The sequence below is a fragment of the Budorcas taxicolor genome, chromosome X (genome assembly GCF_023091745.1).
Source record: "Budorcas taxicolor isolate Tak-1 chromosome X, Takin1.1, whole genome shotgun sequence".
Taxonomy (NCBI): Eukaryota; Metazoa; Chordata; class Mammalia; order Artiodactyla; family Bovidae; genus Budorcas; species Budorcas taxicolor.
This window is the reverse complement of record NC_068935.1, coordinates 79648794-79667590: the sequence shown is the minus strand read 5'-3', so window position 1 is coordinate 79667590 and position 18797 is coordinate 79648794. Positions and strand designations below refer to the sequence as shown.

Below are 18797 nucleotides of genomic sequence, written 5' to 3'. Positions count from 1 at the left end.
ATTTTCCTAGTCACCTATGCTCAAAGTCTGATTTCTCTCCTTTGGTTATCATATCCAATCTCCTACTGAAAATTCTTTGTGGTGTCCATTCAATTTAGTGCTTTGCTTTCATTATCACTGCCACTACCCTCACAATAAGAAGAGCCATGACCAGCGAGCTCCTCATGAGAGGCCTTGTGCTTGGTGCTGGAAGTACAATGGCAAATCAAAGGAAGACAGTCCTCAAGGAGCTTCTAGTCTAGTGGGGAGAGGGCAACAAACAAGTAACTAAGTATATAATTACATGTTATACTAAATGCTGTGAAAGAACTAAACAGGATGTGGCAATAGAGAGTAATATAGAGAGGGGCCCTGCTTAGAGACGGTGTCCAGGGAAGGCTTCTCTGAGAAGGTGACATTCAGGTTAGAGCTACAAGTTCAGCAGGGCCAGCTTGGTGACAGGAGTCTGGGTTGTGGGGGAGGGATATACTGAAAACCCTCCGCAGGCCTTGATCTGCTTTTCCATATTACTTAGTCTATGTTTCTCTATAAACCAATCTAGACTTGCCTTTGAACCTGTGAGCAAAGCCTCTGGAATGTTTCCAGTCCTGATCTCTATGGAACCCTTCAACTTTCAGCTTCAGTGGCATTTTTCATGGTAATGCCACTGGTCTTTCCAGAAGACCTTCCCCCTCCCTTCCTTTGCACCACTTTAGCAGTTTATACGAACTTACTCTGTTCTTCCTTGTCCATAACGTACTTCTTCAACTAGACAGAAAGCTTCTAGAAAGCTGGGATTGCATCTGATGTATCTTCGTATCCCTCACAGCAGCTAATACACGCTAGATGCTCAATAAATGTTTGATGAATGAACTCCCTCTTTCTGGGCCTCAGTCTTAATCTAAAACAGGAGGAAGTTGCACCCATGAGCTCTACAGCCACTCCCAGCTCTAAGGCTCATTGACGATGATAAAGTAGAATTCTAAAGGATGCATACTATGAAGAATCCCTCACAAAAAGACAGTTCATGCCTTTTGTGGATTTGCAGTTGGAAAAAACCAGTAAACAGTGATGCAGATGATGTGAGAGGCTTAAATACAGCTGCCAAAGAACACTGCCCAAGAGCACATTAGGTTTATACGTGATCAAACATTACACGCTTGGTGCCTGCTGGAAAGGAGGGAGGAAAAGGATCCATAGGCGTGTGGACTAGGATGTGGGAAATTTCCTTTTCCCAGCTGGGTAGAAGTGTAGGATCCCAGGGCAGCTTGAAAAATAGAAAACTGATAGAAGAAGGTGCCGATTCTGATTACTTACCCTCAAAGAAATTGTGCTAGGAAAATATGGAAATAGAGGTGTCAAACATGCCACTAGACGCCCTCCTAAGGAGAGTGTAGGTGCCACATGGTGACAAATAGTAGCTCCTGGTGGTGTTTCTCAGGAGAGTGAGGGCTGTCAGCTGTGGGACTCCACCCAGGAAGTGCTTCCTGGTTCTGAGGCCCTGCAGGCAGTGATGCCCCAGGTTGGGCTTTTAGAGCACTTGCTGGCTTTGTGTTTGTTAAATGTGAGCTTTTCAACTTTCAGTTCTTGAGGCATTAAAAAGATTCCCACACAAATAAAGGTTCCCTTACCTTTGACCTATCAGAGAGGTTGAAGTTTCCTAGGCCGAATGAGGGGGAAACTACAAATAAATAAGCTCAAAATGTAAAGGAGAAAAGATCCTAAAAAAGTCAAGGGGGAACCCACCCCTTGCTGTTAAGTAGAGGAGACAAAAAGGGCCCTCCCTCTCTGGTTCACCCCACTGTTTTCAGAGAGTGACAGACAATAGAGAAGGTAAAGGGGAATAAAAACCAGAGTCAAGACTCTAATGAGCAGATTGTGAAACAACAGAAAAGAAGATAAAAACCCCACCTCACTCTGGCTGTTGTATTAAAGATAGGAAGCCTTTCCTGGGGCTGGGAAATTCAGATCTTGTGGAGAAACAGAATGACAAGAGGGTGTCAAGAGTTAGTGGGTGCAGGGAAACACGTGACCCTGCTAGAGAGCAAGAGCCAAATAATAATTACAAACCTTCAGAGGTGTCAGGCGTTGCTCTACCAGCTTTGCATGTATTTACTTATTTACAACAACTCTATGAAACTGTTGTTATGGAACCTTTATAAGCAAGAAACAGGTCCAAAGTGAGGTTAAGCACCTCATCCAAAGTCGTACAGCTAGTGAGTGGGAGAGCAAGGATTTTAACTTGGGCAGTTTGGTTCTGCGTTTTGCTGCTTTGCTGTGCTGCCTCATCTATTTCTTACTACTTCCCACCATGGTATCATTCTTTGCAGTCTGGCTTTTGCCCTCACTACTCCACTGAAACTGCTCTCACAAGTCATGAATTCCAAACCAACAGATTTTATACTTTTACGGAGGTATACAAAGCGCTCTACCATATTTCACACTGTTGAAACATTCTCCCCACCCAGACCTGAAATCTTTGCATCATGTCTGTGTCTCTCTAATAGTCCTCACATCCACCATCACTGTTTTTACTGCTATTATCCCAATTCGATTCTTCATTATTTCATCCATTCAACAAACATAATTCCATGTGTCAGGCCCTGGGGATACAACAGTGAGCAAAACAGATAAGTCTGCCCTTACAGAGCTCACTGTGGAGGAGACAGGCATCGAACAGTCATAGAAAGATATTTACAAACATAAGTGCTATTCATGAAGGGTGTGGGGCCTTATAAAAGGGTGAAATAGAGATGTTATAATGATTTACAAATTAGGCTTCCTGTAGCCGTCTAGTCAAGGCTATGGTTTTTCCATAGTCATGTATGGATGTGAGAGTTGGACTATAAAGAAAGCTGAGCGCCAAAGAATTGATGCTTTTGAACTGTGGTGTTGGAGAAGACTCTTGAGAGTCCCTTGGACTGCAAGGAGATCAAACCAGTCAATCCTAAAGGAAATCAATCCTGAATATTCATTGGAAGGACTGATGCTGAAGTGAAGCTCCAATACTTTGGCTACCTGACACAAAGAACTGACTCATTGGAAAAGACCCTGATGCTGGGAAGATTGAGGGTAGGAGGAGAAGGGGACGACAGAGGATGAAATGGTTGGATGGCATCACCAACTTGATGGACATGAGTTTGGGTGAACGGGAGTTGGTGATGGACAGGGAGGCCTGGTGTGCTGCAGTCCATGGAGTCGCAAAGAGTCAGATACGACTGAGCAACTGAACTGAACTGAGACTCTCCCTTCCAATCCACTTCATGCACTGTTGCCCTGATGTTCCCACAGTCTGTCTTTGACCATACCACTCCCCAGTTCAAATTCTTCCATGGCTTAGAGAATCAAGTTCAAATGCTTAGTCAGGTGTTGGAGATCCTCCATAATCTGCTTCCAACCTATATTTCAAAGCTTTTCCCCTATATTTACCTTAAGCACTCCATATTGCACATAAAAGGAACTATTCACCGTTTCTACTACTGGAAGACTGTGCCTTTGCCATGCTGGGGTTTTTTGTTGTTTCGTTTTGCCTAGAATACTCTTCCCCTTGTCCCTTATGTCCAAATCCAGTTCAACCTTCTCCACAAAATATTTCCTGACCCCCTCCTTTAGTAATCTCAACACATTTCCCCTACTTTTTTATATTAGTCACATTCTATCTTTAATATTATAATCATTGTAACACATTAATTGTAAGCCTAACCAGTTCACTGAGGGTAGGATCTGGGTCTAAACCACAACTACTCATTGGCTAGATGGACAGGTGAATGAATGGATAGTTGATGGCTTCTGGGTTGACAATGTGGATGCCAACATAGTATGAATATTTTCTCTGATCATGTATTTTCATTGCAGTTTAGCAGAGAGCCATGGTAAAGCTATCAAACAAATGCCCATTTCCACCTTCCTTCGCCTCTTGATTTAACAGGTGGACATCTGGTAGGAATGAATGGCCCCACCAAAGGAGACATATAAACCATCCCCAATGACTATTGTGACTGGAAAATTCAGTGACATCGATCAAGTGTTTTTTTCCCTTACAAAAGAAAACTGATACTTTAGAAAAGAAAACATGAACGGTGAAATAGCTGCCTATAGAGAGGGAATTGCAGAATAGGATTTCTTTGTCTGGACTATAGTTTAAAATATTGGATTGCTGGGCTCTTGGCTAGGGACAGAGTTCACTATGATAACTGGGAAAAATGTGTTTACCCAAAGCCTTGCTGATCTGATAAAGAGAACTTTAAATTGAAAATGGAGGGGAAAGGAGGAAAATGACCTGATAATATAAAATCAATTACTATGATATCAGCTATGACAACAAAAACAGCAATGGAAGAGGTGCCTGTTCAGTCATAGAATACATCTGGGAAAAGTCCTAAGTAGAATTTATGGCTTAAGCTGTATATCAACGCACAGCACATACACTGGGTTGAACCACATGAAATTGCCAATATTCTACTGCTTTGGCAACTTCATATGGTTCAACCTAGTATTACGAGGTAATCTTAAAATTTTACCTCAAGACAATAAATATCAACTTAAAGATATTGAGACTTGGTGGAATGAAACACAACTAGAATTTGGTATCAGGAGCACACTGTAAAGAAAGACTCTTGAGAATGGGAGATGGCATTGTGCTGTGTGCATCAGTTCAGTTCAGTTCAGTTGCTCAGTCATATCCGACTCTTCAGCACACCAGGCATAGACATCCACAAACGTGAGGACAAAGTCCTCTACAGAGTTTTGGTGAAGCTGAAAGGCGAAAGGAGCTGGAGTAATATAGTGTAAGCATGTCACACAGCACTTTACAAAATGGGAGAAACGGCTGATGTATTCCTGACACAGATCACAAAAATGGCATTGGGCAAGATTTAGCAGCAATGAGGTACTTTGTCCAGGGTTTCTATTGTTTCATTTGCTTAAAAGCAGAACATTTTGAAATACTTCACTTGTCTTGCTGACAATATTTCCCCTCAGAAAGTAAATCCACAAGTAAACTGCTCTCCATGACCTAATTCTGACCAATAACAAACAACTGATTAGTGAAGTGGAAACAAAGAGTAACCATAATAGCTCTGGACTTTTGACAGCATAAGGCTGGACACAGTAAGGTATTTTGCTCTAGAATTTAAGAAGGCAGACTTCAGATGGTTCAGATAAAAGGTAGCATGAGGACAAAGAAAGAACAGGGATCCAATAGATCTAGTTTTTAATCATGGCTCTGCCATTTACCTGCTGTGTGACCTTGATTAAGTGACTTAAACTCTCTGAGCCTGTTGCCCACAGAATGACAAGAAATGACAGGGAAGGAGGGAGAAAGAAAGGAAAGAAGGAAGGAACAGCAACAATAGAATGGCACCACCTCCTTCCCAGGGTTGTGACAACAATTAGATGGGATGGCACACATGAAGGGCTCCGTGCTTAGTAGGGATATATTCACTGTTAGTTTTCCTGCACTTTCTACTCAACTGCCCTTCCAAAAGGGTTTTAAAGCTCTTAGAAGCTAAATTCTGACCTTATAATTGTGGGGTATTTTAATGAAGAGGTAAAAATAAAAGTATGGAAAGAAAATGATGTAAATGAAATAGTTCTTTGATGATGAGACATTTAAAAGGTGGAGAGACGGCATCTGACCAAAGATGAATATAAAATAGTAACATGGAGCTGTCAAAATTATATCAGGGAGGCCTGACCCCAAATGAGCTAATGCTAGGAATAAGAGAAAGAGGCTTGTTTTCAGTTTGTTTGCATCAAGAAGCAAATCAAGGAGGATATGAAGTCTGCAAGTTGGGGCAGAATGGTATGTTTTAATTAGTTTTAAAAATTTCAAACATAATATAAACACATGTAAAAAGAATTCTAGTAGTACCACAGGGTAAAAAATGAAATGGTGTAATGTTGACAGACAGCCTCTTTAATTCCTCCTTTGCGCTAGTCTTGTTCACCATACAGACTGTTCATTAGACTAGAAAGGGTCAAGCAGACATTGGTAAAGAGGAAACTGAGGATCATAGTAAATAAGAAAATTTTAGGAAAGCATCAGAGTGCTTTAAATAATTTTGAGTCTCCTGGCTGAGACAGGTTGTATTTCAGGATGTTGAAAGAACCTGTAGATGAGATCATTGCACTGGTGTTTGTAACCATGGGGAACAAGAAAAATGCGGGCAGCCTCAGTTCAGTTCAGTCGCTCAGTCATTTCCGACTCTGACCCCATGAATCGCAGCACGCCAGGCTTCTCTGTCCATCACCAACTCCCGGAGTTCACTCAGACTCACGTCCATTGAGTCAGTGATGACATCCAGCCATCTCATCCTCTGTTGTCCCCTTCTCCTCCTGCCCCCAATCCCTCCCAGCATCAGAGTCTTTTCCAATGAGTCAACTCTTCGCATGAGGTGGCTAAAGTACTGGAGTTTCAGCTTTAGCATCATTCCTTCCAAAGAAATCCCAGGGCTGATCTTCAAAATGGACTGGTTGTATCTCCTTGCAGTCCAAGGGACTCTCAAGAGTCTTCTCCAACACCACAATTCAAAAGCATAAATTCTTTGGTGCTCAGCTTTCTTCACAGTCCAACTCTCACATCCATACATGACCACTGGAAAAACCATAGCCTTGACTAGACGGACCTTCGTCAGCAGAGTAATGTCTCTGCTTTTGAATATGCTATCTAGGTTGGTCATAACTTTGCTTCCAAGGAGTAAGTGTCTTTTAATTTCATGGCTGCAATCACCATCTGCAGAAGCCCCATTTTGGAGCCCAGAAAAATAAAGTCAGCCATTGTTTCCCCATCTATTTGCCATGAAGTGATGGGACCAGATGCCATGATCTTCATTTTCTGAATGTTGAGCTTTAAGCCAACTCTTTCACTCTCCTCTTTCACTTTCATCAAGAGGCTTTTTAGTTCCTCTTCACTTTCTGCCATAAGGGTGGTGTCATCTGCATATCTGAGGTTATTGATATTTCTCCCGGGAATCTTAGAGAAGGACAAATACTCCGTTTTATTTTTTAGTATAAATTTATTTTAATTGGAGGCAGATTCATGTTGATGTATGGCAAAACCAGTACAATATTGTAAAGTAATTAGCCTCCAAATACTCCTTTTTAAAGGCAGGATGGTAGGTTTCATAAGCTTTAGATAGGCAAACTTCATCTTAACCCCAGGCAAGTTTCTATGTTATGGGAAAGGATGGTTTGCATGAGACCTGGAAGGGAAGTAGTGATCACAAAGGGTTTATAAAACTCTACCTAAGAAGAGTACAAGACAAAGCTCATTTTCTTTTCTGAAATGAGGTGAGCATATATAAATGGGTAAAGCTGGGGAACATTGTAGACATAGTGTTATCTAGATCCAGCAAGGCATTGACAGCCACTCATGTGTGACTTTTTCCTTGTGAAAAAGTTGGGAAAATGTATATAGTACAATTATGGAATGGGTGAGTGATCATCCCAAAGTCTGCTAGTTAATGGATCAAAGTTTATTTATATACTAATTTATCTGTCACCTCAACTTGGATGTAAGGTCCTTGAAGGAGAGACCTTGTCCTCTAATTTACTCATGGCTTTATCCCCACTACCTATAACCATGTTCAATATATAGTAGAAAGTGTTCAGAAAGTGTTTGTTGCATGAATGAACGAACTTGTGGGTAGGACTGCAAGGCCTGCCACCAAGCTTTGTCTCAGCCCTTCCCTATTAAGTACATCTTTTCACCTACTTGGATGAAGACATAATGTGGTACACTGATGAAATATGCAGATAATATGGGTCTGAGAGGGATAACACTGTAACAAAGATAGAAATTTTAAAAAGAACAACTGGTGAGAGCAGTTTAATAGTGATAAATGCACTTAGACTGGAAGTACAAGCTGCTGCTGCTGCTGCTAAGTCGCTTCAGTCGTGTCTGACTGTGCGACCCCATAGACAGCAGCCCACCAGGCTCCCCCGTCCCTGGGATTCTCCAGGCGAGAACACTGGAGTGGGTTGCCATTGCCTTCTCCAATGCATGGAAGTGAAAGTGAAGTCACTCAGTCATGTCTGACTCTTCGCAACCCCATGGACTGCAGCCCACCAGGCTCCTCCGTCCATGGGATTTTCCAGGCAAGAGTACTGGAGTGGGGTGCCATTGCCTTCTCCGAGTACAAGCTGAGACATCAATTAATAGCAGGAAATATGAAAAAAAAAATCTTAGTTTTCATTCATTAACAAATAAACTTATTGAAAGTGCCGGGCACTGTGCTAGATACTGGGATATACACACTGTCTGCCCTTCTGCAGCTTAAAGGCTATTGAGGGAGACATGCTAATCAAATTAGTCCACAAGGAAATATGTTATCTACAAACTATGAAGAATAAAACAGAGCACTAAGACAGCATATGACAAGAGAACCTGACCTGGTTGAGAAAGGTTTCTTTGAGGAACTGACACTTGAGCTGACTTCTCAAAAACTAAATAGGAAAAAATCCAAGGTGAACACTGGGGAGAGTAAAGAGTAAGAAGTCTCGTGAGTCAACACTATGAAACGCCTGCTTAAATGTAAATGTGCTTCCTTGCCCTTCCCTTTGGTGGGGGACTCGGAAGGGACTCAGCTTGCTCCTTCCCTGGGCCGGGAGCTTAGCTGATGACTTGGCTAGTGTTTGCCAGGGCTTTTTGGACGGCCCTCATGGTCAGTATGGTGGCATCAGGACTGAGGTCTGACTGGGAGATTATTCTCAAACAGGGAGATTGAGCAAATAAGTGAATATTTGAAGTTAATAGGAGTCAGGTTTCTCAATGTTGGCAGAGATAGCTGCAAATATGGAAAAGGAAGAAGGCTAGAATAAATCCTCTGGTGTTGGATTAAAAATGGAAGTTATCAGTATGAACTTAGTATGTTCCTATCAGTATGAAGTTTTATATATACATATATTCACCAGGTGGCGCTAGTGGTAAAGAACCCGCCTGCCAATGCGGGCAACGTAAGAGACTCAGGTTAGATCCCTGGTTCAGGAAGATCCCCTGGAGGAGGGTACAGAAATCCACTCCAGTATTCTTGCCTGGGGAATCCCATGGACAGAGGAGCCTGGTGGGCTACAGTCCATAAGGTTGCAAAGAGTTGGACACAACTGAAGAGACTTAGTTTTATCTGTAGGTATGTATACACCACACATTTATTTCCTAATTCTGTCCACTGAGAGGCTGTAGAAACAATTGCACCCTAGTACACCTAGCACTCAGATAGTGGATAATAACTACCATTCTCCATTAAAAGGAATATGGGATCCTTGGAGAAATAACTGATTCTGGTACAGGAGCAGGGAAAGTGCAAGACGAGCCTGCAACATTTTGTCACAGAGTAAGAAATTGTTTAGTGAATGATGGGGACATGTCAAAAGGACATAGGAGGCAACTCTGAGTAGCAAAATAGTGATAATAGTGTATTATAACACTGAATAAGATAGGAATCCAATCAGTTCAGTTCAGTTCAGTCGCTCAGTCGTGTCCAACTCTTTGCGACCCCATGAACTGCAGCACGCCAGGCCTCCCTGTCCATCACCAACTCCCAGAGTTCACCCAAACCCATGTCCATCAAGTCGGTGATGTCATTCAACCATCTTATCCTCTGTCGTCCCCTTCTCCTCCTGCCCTCAATCTTTCCCAGCATCAGGGTCTTTTCCAGTGAGTCAACTCTGCATCAGGTGGCCAGTTTAGTCTATACTAAAATATATTTTTAAAGTATGAATAAGGGGAAAATGCTCTTCTTTACACATGCCAACTAATAAATGAAGAGGGAATGATGGAAATTTTTTAAAAAACCAACATTTAGTAACCATCACAGTAAAAATGGATTCAGGCAAGAGTCATCAGTGGATCCTAAAACTAGTGAGTGAGAGTTTAATGAGGAACAGGATATTTGATCTTAAAGTTATCTTCCACAAAATACTTCATAATTATGAATTATTAATATGGTAGACATTGTCTTAACTATACCCATCAATGAAACAAACTGACACTGTGTCTGTACGATGCACGGAGAACACATCACTTCTGTGGGTGTGCTTACCAAATGTGTATAAATTAATCATTAGGAAACACCAGCTACACAGAAGTGGAGGTTCATGTTACAAAGTAATTAGCCTACATTCTTCAAAAGTGTCAAGGTCATGAAAGATCAGGAAAGACTGAGAAACTTTGGTTTGCAGATGAGAGACATGACATCTAAAAGCAACTTATGATCCTGAACTTATAAAGGGCTTTATTAAGACAATCAATGCAATTTGAAAGGAGTCTGTGGATTAGGTGGTAGAATTGTATCATTGTGAATTTTCTAATATTGATTGCTGTACTGTGGTCATTTGGCAGAATAGCATTCTTATTTTTAGGAAATACACAATGTGGCAAAGGGGTAATGGAGTGAGAAGTCTGCAAATTAATCTTGAATGATTCAGAAAGAAAAGCAGAGAATGGTAAGGCAATGTGCTAAAATATTAACAAATGGGGACTCTGGGTAAAGGGTATGTAGTAACTTGCACCTTTCCTGTGAGTATGAAACTATTTCACAATCATGTTAATAAATGTTAATACAAACCAACTGGGGAAAAAAGTCAGTGTCATCTCACACACTAGTAAAGTAATGCTCAAAATTCTCCAAGCCAGGCTTCAGCAATACATGAACCGTGAACTTCCAGATGTTCAAGCTGGTTTTAGAAAAGGCAGAGGAACCAGAGATCAAATTGCCAACATCCACTGGATCATCCAAAAAGCGAAAGATTTCCAGAAAAACATCTATTTCTGCTTTATTGACTACGCCAAAGCCTTTGACTGTGTGGATCACAATAAACTGTGGAAAATTCTGAGAGAGATGGGAATACCAGACCACCTGACCTACCTCTTGAGAAACCTATATGCAGGTCAGGAAGCAACAGTTATAACTGGACATGGAACAACAGACTGGTTCCAAAAAGGAAAAGGACTACGTCAAGGTTGTATATTGTCACCCTGCTTATTTAACTTATATGCAGAGTACATCATGAGAAACGCTGGGCTGGAAGAAGCACAAGCTGGAATCAAGATCACCAGGAGAAATATCAATAACCTCAGATATACAGATGACACCACCATTATGGCAGAAAGTGAAGAGGAACTAAAAAGCCTCTTGATGAAAGTGAAAGAGGAGTGTGAAAAAGTTGGCTTAAAGCTCAACATTCAGAAAATGAAGATCATGGCATCTGGTCCCATCACTTCATGGCAAATAGATGGGGAAACAGTGGCTGACTTTATATTTCTGGGCTCCAAAATGGGGCTTCTGCAGATGGTGATTGCAGCCATGAAATTAAAAGACGCTTACTTCTTGGAAGGAAAGTTATGACCAACCTAGATAGCATATTGGAAAGCAGAGATATTACTTTGCCAACAAAGGTCCATCTAGTCAAGGCTATGGTTTTTCCAGTGGTCATGTATGGATGTGAGTTGGACTGTGAAGAAAGCTGAGCACCAAAGAATTGATGCTTTTGAACTGTGGTGTTGGGGAAGACTCTTGAGAGTCCCTTGGACTGCAAGAAGATCCAACCAGTCCATCCTAAAGGAGATCAGTCCTAGGTGTTCTTTGGAAGGACTGATGCTGAGGCTGAAACTCCAATACTCTGGCCACCTGATGCGAAGAGTTGACTCACTGGAAAAGACCCTGATGCTGGGAGGGATTGGGGGCAGGAGGAGAAGGGGACGACAGAGGATGAGATGGCTGGATGGCATCACCGACTCGATGGACATGAATTTGAGTGAACTCCAGGAGTTGGTGATGGACAGGGAGGCCTGGCGTGCTGTGATTCATGGGGTCGCAAAGAGTCGGACACGACTGAGCAACTGAACTGAACTGAATCTTACAGTACACTAATGCAACTCTGGCCAGAATGAGTTTGCTGAACTCTGTGTGGGTCAGACCTCACTGGAACGTGGGCTTTGGCTCTGAGAAAGGTGAGGTAACTACATCATGTGAGGAACAAGTGAGGGAGTCTGAGGATGTATAACCAGAAGAAAAAAGCCAGGATGATAGAGGGACAGAGGAAGCAAACCTGGTATGAGACAAATTTCTGTTCAGTATGAGGAAGCGTATTTTACTAATTAGCAAAAAAAAGGTGGATTGCATTGTCTCAAGATTGTGTTTTCTGTCAGGATATGTTCTGATAGAGCCTGGACAACCAAGTCTCAAGGATGTCATAGATTTCATGAAATCTGATCAATGCTGGGCCCACAGACCACTAAGGTCCATCTGATGTCTATGGTTCTGTTATGTTCAGGTATTGGGAATTAGAGCACTTTTCAAATAAAATGCAATCTGTATTGGATCAGGATGAACATCCCCTTTTGTTCACGTGGGGCATGAATCATTTTGCTCTCACATGGGCTATTTCAATAATCGCTCCATTGTGTCTGACTCTTTCCAACCCCATGGACTGTAGCCCTCCAGGCTCCTCTGTCTATGGAATTCTCCAGGCAAGAATACTGGAGTGGGTTGCCATTTCCTCCTCCAGGGGATCTTCTCAGTCCAGGGACTGAACCTGGGTCTCCTGCACTGCAGGCAGATTCTTTACTGTCTGAGCCACCAGGAAAGCCCAATATATATATGTATATATGTTCTTTAGCATTTTGGAAAAATCATTTGTCCCTCAGAAATGAGCTGGTCACAATAGTATAAGTCAAAATGCTTTTATTTTTGGAAAATTTCACTTTAACATGAAAACAGGGCAAGAGAAAACAGGAACACAACAGCAAGCTTGGTAACAATTTAAACATTCAACATCTTAGAACCACACATCTTCAAGTTGCTGTCAGCTTTCCAGTGTATATACCTTGTTCCAACAGTTCTCATTCTTCATTAAAAGCTGAGCGCTTGTTTTTTTCTAATGCTTCCACAAGCTCACTGTACAGAATATTCACCTGGGAAAGAGAACAGCAAATACATTTCTTGAGAGGAAGGGAAATGTGGGAAAGCTTTCCAGACCCATGTTGATGGCATGAGAATCTAACCTTTACCTTCTGAGACATGAAGCACCACTCTGGGGAGAACATACAGTGCTCTCTTGGGGAAAAGGGATCCTGTGACACTACGTTTAATTTTACTAGCAGCTATTATAAAAGATAAGGTACTTAAAACATAAAATATCCTTTGCTCTCATTTGATACCAAAACTTTTTCTCCATCAAGCCTCTCCTGGTGAGGTAGGGGCCCAGAAATAATTCTGCTCAAAATAATTCCTGCAGAAAATGTCTTTTTAAACAGTCACTGTTTGCAGAGAGGTCTTCCCTATGTGCACTGGTATTGACAGTGATACATCTTTCCTGAGCTCACCCTTGGCATTTTTCTTAGATTCCACTTGCTATTCCTAAATTTGCCTTGTTTGCCATTCTTCCTGGTTTTCACTAATTAAGAATTTCACTAATTTCACTAATTACTGGTTTTCAGTAATTAAGAAATTACTGTTTATAGTCCCATAACTCTTGCAGTTCATGGAACTACCAAGAGGAACAATGGTCAAGATCATTTCCTAGTCAACAAAGGTAGGGCTGTAGCCTTACTGAGAGCTACATAGAACCTCTCTATCCCCCTGAGTCATGCCATCCACCCCTAAGCGTCTTCTTCCTCACCTGAGTTTCATAGGTGCTCTTGAGGGAGCCAAGGTAGTTAAGGAGACGCAGTGCCAGGCTGCACCATTTTTCAGTAGATACATACATGCGTTTACTGTACAGAAATATGCCAATATTCCAGGACTTGATCATCAGACAGAGAATCTCCATTTCTGGGTAGCCTTCCTAAAATCCAAGAACAAGAGGTTTACAGGTATTACTATCACAATCACTGTAGCACTGATTCTATCAGAGCTGCATCCCATTATTATTAAACAATGGGTGCTCTGCCAACACCGAAGAAGAAACTCACAGCTTCTGTGAGCAATCCTGTGCTCTGGAAGAGAAGAGCACCTTTAAGTTCTGTCAGCTGTAGCATGTTCTATAGCAAGACCTCATGAAGTGACATATAAACTAAAAAAGCAGTGAAGTCCTCTTGCACTGAGTTCTGTTTTTTCTGAAGCAGGAGAAAAACCTGTATCCTGTTTGGAGCCTCCCTTGTTGCTGTCCTCAGTCAATTATTTCCCTAATACCTATCTCTAATTTTCAGAGAAGCGTGTCAAGAATCAGTTTTACTGAGTCTGCAGTTTCATTGAATCTCTTAATTTTCTTGACCTGAATCAGTCCTGTGTTTGGAACAGAGCTTATATTAATCTTTATTTTTTGCATATATCGATAGAGATTTATTTTAAGGAACTGGCTCACTCAATATAGGGGTTGGTTGGCAAGTTTGAAATCTGTAGAGCAGGCTAGCAGGCTATAAATTCATGTAGTTGTGATCTCGAGTCTGAAATCTGTATAAATTCACGTATAAATTCAATATGTATAAATCAACATCCTGTATAAATTCATGATGTTGTGATCTTGAGTCTGAAATCTGTAGGGCAGGCCAGTAGGCTGGAAACCCAGGCAGAATTTCTGTTAGAATCTTGAGGCAGAAATCCTTCTCCAGAAAACCTCAGTTTTTGCTTTGAAGGTAAAAACTGATTACGAAGGGTAATCTGTTTTACTTGAAGTCAACTTATTGTAATTTAAAAATACTAATCTTTGTGTTGACAGTATCTACCTAGCTATGAATGCAGGACACATTTCTTTTTAAATTATTTTTTCTTTCATTTTATTTTTTAAATTATGTATGATAACACACGTATAGGAGACTTGGAAAATACAGAACAAAGTTACACAGAGTTCCATTATATATTACACTTATTAAGTAGATAAATTCAGATTTTTAGTTGGAGTTTCAATGTCAAACTCTCAAAAATTAATAGAATGAATAGACAGAAAAGTAAAAGGATGCAGCAGACTCGAAAAGCACTATGAACCAACTCAACATAATTAAGATTTATACAATTTTCACACAACAGTAGGATACAAATTCTATTCAAGTTCCCAAAGACTATAAACCAGGAGACAGTAGAGCATATCCAGGGACATAAAACAAGGTGCAAAAAATTCACAGTCGAAAGGTTTTGAAATCATACAGTCTTTAACCACCGTGGAATTATGTTAGAAATCAGTATCAAAAGACATTTGAAAATAACCCACATATGCAATGTGACATGTACCAAGAGAGACCTTTGACTTAGCCACTGAAAGCCTCAATAAAGTTAAAAGACTGAAAAAACACAGGGTGATTGCAGAGAAGAAAACATTTAAATAGGAAATTAATATCAAAATGAGAGATTAATATCAAAGATACTTAAAAAAAACCATGTATTTGGAAATTAAATGTCCACTTTTAAATGATGGGTATATATCTAAGAAGCTCTAACAAGGAAAATTAGAAAGTATCTGCAACAGAATAAAAATGAAGAGAGAATTTATCAGAATTTATTGAGTGCAGCTGAAGTTGCTCAATATAACTAAATACAATGTAGAATCTTGAATAATGTATGAGAACAAAGAATGGACACTAGCATAAAATTTTGTAAAATTTGAACAAAATCTGTAATTTAGTTAATAATATTCCATCACATGTTAAATTTTCCATTTTTTAAAACAACATAGTATTTCTTTATATTCTCAGAATTGGATTATTTTAATAGAAGTTTCAAGCCTCATTAAAATTTTTTAAATCACTAAGATAATAAGCTTTCTAGACTTTTAGCAGTAATAGTATATGCCAGAATAAATGGAATTATATTAAAGTTTTGAGTGAATGTAAATTAGAAATCTAGCATTCTACTCATACTTAGTCAAACAAGTGGAATCAAAATGTCATAGATTTTTTAGCTAGGAAAAATTCATAATTTTTCTAAAATATATACATGTCATAAATTATATATATGCATATACATATATACAGAAAACCTTTTCTACTACACTTGATAAAGACTTGAGAAAGAACAAAAAGAGAAATTGGAAAATATAAACTAAATGAAATCGAACAAGTGAAACAAACTAGATAAAAAATAAAAGATCATCACATAGTTCAGTTGTCTTTAAACAACTCTGCTCATCAGAATCACATCTGGAGCTTTGGAGAAAAAAACAGTATCTGGGCATCTGTATTTTTCAAAAAATTCCAAGATAATTCTAATGTGCATCTGGATTTAAAAAGTAATTACACAAACTGATACAGCCACTATGGAAGACAGTATAGAGAGTCCTTAAAAAACTAGGACTAAAACTACTATCATATGACCCAACAATCCCACTATTGGGCATATACCCTGAGAAAACCTTAATTGAAAAAGATACATGTGCCCCAATGTTTACTGTAGCACTATTTACAATAGCTAGGACATGGAAGCAACCTAAATGTCTGTTGACAGATGAATGGATAAAGAAGCTATGGTACATGTACAAAATGGAGTATTACTCAGCCATGAAAAGGAATGCATTTGAGGTAGATGAACCTAGACCCTATTTACAGAGTGAAGTTAAGTGACAAAGAAAAACAAATATCATATATTAATGTATAAATATGGAATCTAGAAAGATGGTACTGATGAACCTATTTGGAGGGCAGCAACAGAGATGGAGACATAGAGAACAGACTTATGGACACCAGGGGCGGGGAAGGAGAGGGTGGGACAAATGGAGAGAGTAGCATGGAAACATATACACTACCATGTGTAAAATAGATAGGCAGTGGGAATTTGCTGTTATGACTCAGGGAGCTCAAACTGTGGCTCTGTAACAACCTAGAGGGGTGGGATGGGATGGGAGGTGAGAGGGAGGTTCAAGAGGGAGGGGACATACATATACCTATGGCTGATTCACGTTGATGTATGGCAGAAACCAACATAATATTGTAAAGCAATTATCATTCAATTAAAAATAAATGAAAAAAAATTTTAAAAGTGACTACAGGTTTTTCTATTAAATGGTAGTTTTAGTGAAATAGAATTCTATTATTTTCTGTCAACCAATCATGATACAAAGGTATTAAATGAGTAATAGTTACATAATCACAATAGTAAAAGATGTTTATCTGTTTTCACAGTACGTAGCCAGACAAAAAATAAAATATAATCACAAGCCATAATGGAAACAAGATTAACCTAACAATACAAAATAATTACATACAATTTAGGGGGTTGAAAGCAGAGTGAGGTGGTGGGTGGAAGTGCATACAAGCACATGTTTTCATATAGCCAGCCACTCTGTCTTTGGGTTGGTACATTTAATCCATTTATATTTAAGGTAATTATCAATATGTATGATCCTAGTACCATTTTCTTAATTGTTTTGGGTTTAGTTTTTGTAGATCTTTTCCTTATCTTGGGTTTTCTGGTGCTGAATTCTCTTTTAACTTTTGTCTGGAAAGCTTTTGATTTCTCTATCAAATATAAATGAGAGTCTCGCTGGGTAGAGTATTCTTGGTTGTAGGTTCTGCTCTTTCATCACTTTAAATATATCATGCCATTCTCTTCTGGCTTGTAGAATTTCTGTTGAGAAATCAGCTGATAATCTTATGGGAGGTTCCCTTGTATGCTATTAGTCATTTTCCCTTTTTGCTTTTAATATCTTTGTCTTTAATTTTTGTCAGTTTGATTACTATGTGTCTCGGTGTGTTCTGCCTTGGGTTTATCCTGCCTGGGACACTGTGATTCCTGGACTTAGCTGACTATTTCCTTTTCCATGTTAGGCGAGTTTTCAGCTATTTCTTTTCAAATATTTTCTCAGGTCCTTTTTCTCACTCTTCTCCTTCTGGGATCCCTGTAATGCAAATATTGGTGTGTTTAATGTTGTCCCAGAAGTCTCTGAGGCTGTCTTCATTTCTATTCATTCTTTTTTCTATATTCTGCTTTGTGGTAGTGAGTGAATTCCACCATTCTGTCTTCCACGTCACTTATCCATTCTGCTGCCTTGGCTATTCTGCTATTGATTCCTTCTAGTGTATTGTCCACCTCTGTTCATTTGTTCTTTAGTTCTTGTAGGTCTTTGGTAAACATTTCTTGCACCTTCTCAATTCTTTTTCTGAGATCCTGGATCATCTTCACTGTCATTATTCTGAATTCTTTTTCAGGAAGGTTGTCTATATCCACTTCATTTAGTTGTTTTTCTGGGGTCTTATCTTGTCCCTTCATCTGGGACATAACTTTCTGCTTTTTCATCATTACTTTCTATAGTGTGGTTTTTGTTTTAGACTCTGTGGGACTCTCCTCCTTTCTTCTTCTGTCTGTCCTCTGATGGAGAAGGCTAAGAGGCTTGTGCAAGCTTCCTGATGGGAGGGAGTGGTGGTGGGAAAAACTGAGTCTTGCTCTGGTGGGCAGGATCATGTTCTGTTCAGTTCAGTTCAGTTGCTCAATCACGTCCAATTCTTTTTGACCCCAGGCTTCCCTGTCCATCACCAACTCATGGAGTTTACTCAAACTCATGTCCATGGAGTCAGTGATGCCATCCAACCATCTCATACTCTGTTGTCCCCTTCTCCTGCCTTCACTCTTTCCCAGCATCAGGGTCTTTTCCAATGAGTTGGCTCTTCACATCAGGTGGCCAAAGTACTGGAGTTTCAGCTTCAGCATCAGTCCTCCCAATGAATATTCAGGACTGATTTCCTTTAGGATGAACTGGTTGGATCTCCTTGCTGTCAAGGGACTGTCAACAGTCTTCTTCAACATCACAGTTCAAAAGCACCAATTCTTTGGCACTCAGCTTTCTATATAGTCCAACTCTCACATCCATACATGACCACTGGAAAAACCAAAGCTTTGACTAGACGGACTTCTGTTGGCAAAGTAATGTCTCTGCTTTTTAATATGCTGTCT

At 40.0% G+C, this 18797-nt stretch overlaps 1 protein-coding gene across 1 annotated transcript in view; it reads right to left on the bottom strand.

Annotated features, from left to right (window-relative positions):
• Positions 1 to 12820: 12820 nt before the first annotated feature.
• Positions 12821 to 18797, bottom strand: part of TEX11 (testis expressed 11) — a 247086-nt gene continuing 241109 nt past the window's right edge. The window contains exons 29-30 of the mRNA XM_052662695.1: positions 13600 to 13764; positions 12821 to 12892 (exon numbers count right to left, since the gene is read on the bottom strand). Coding sequence (XP_052518655.1) covers positions 12821 to 12892; positions 13600 to 13764 — 237 coding nt within the window. The remainder of the gene's footprint in view (positions 12893 to 13599; positions 13765 to 18797) is intronic.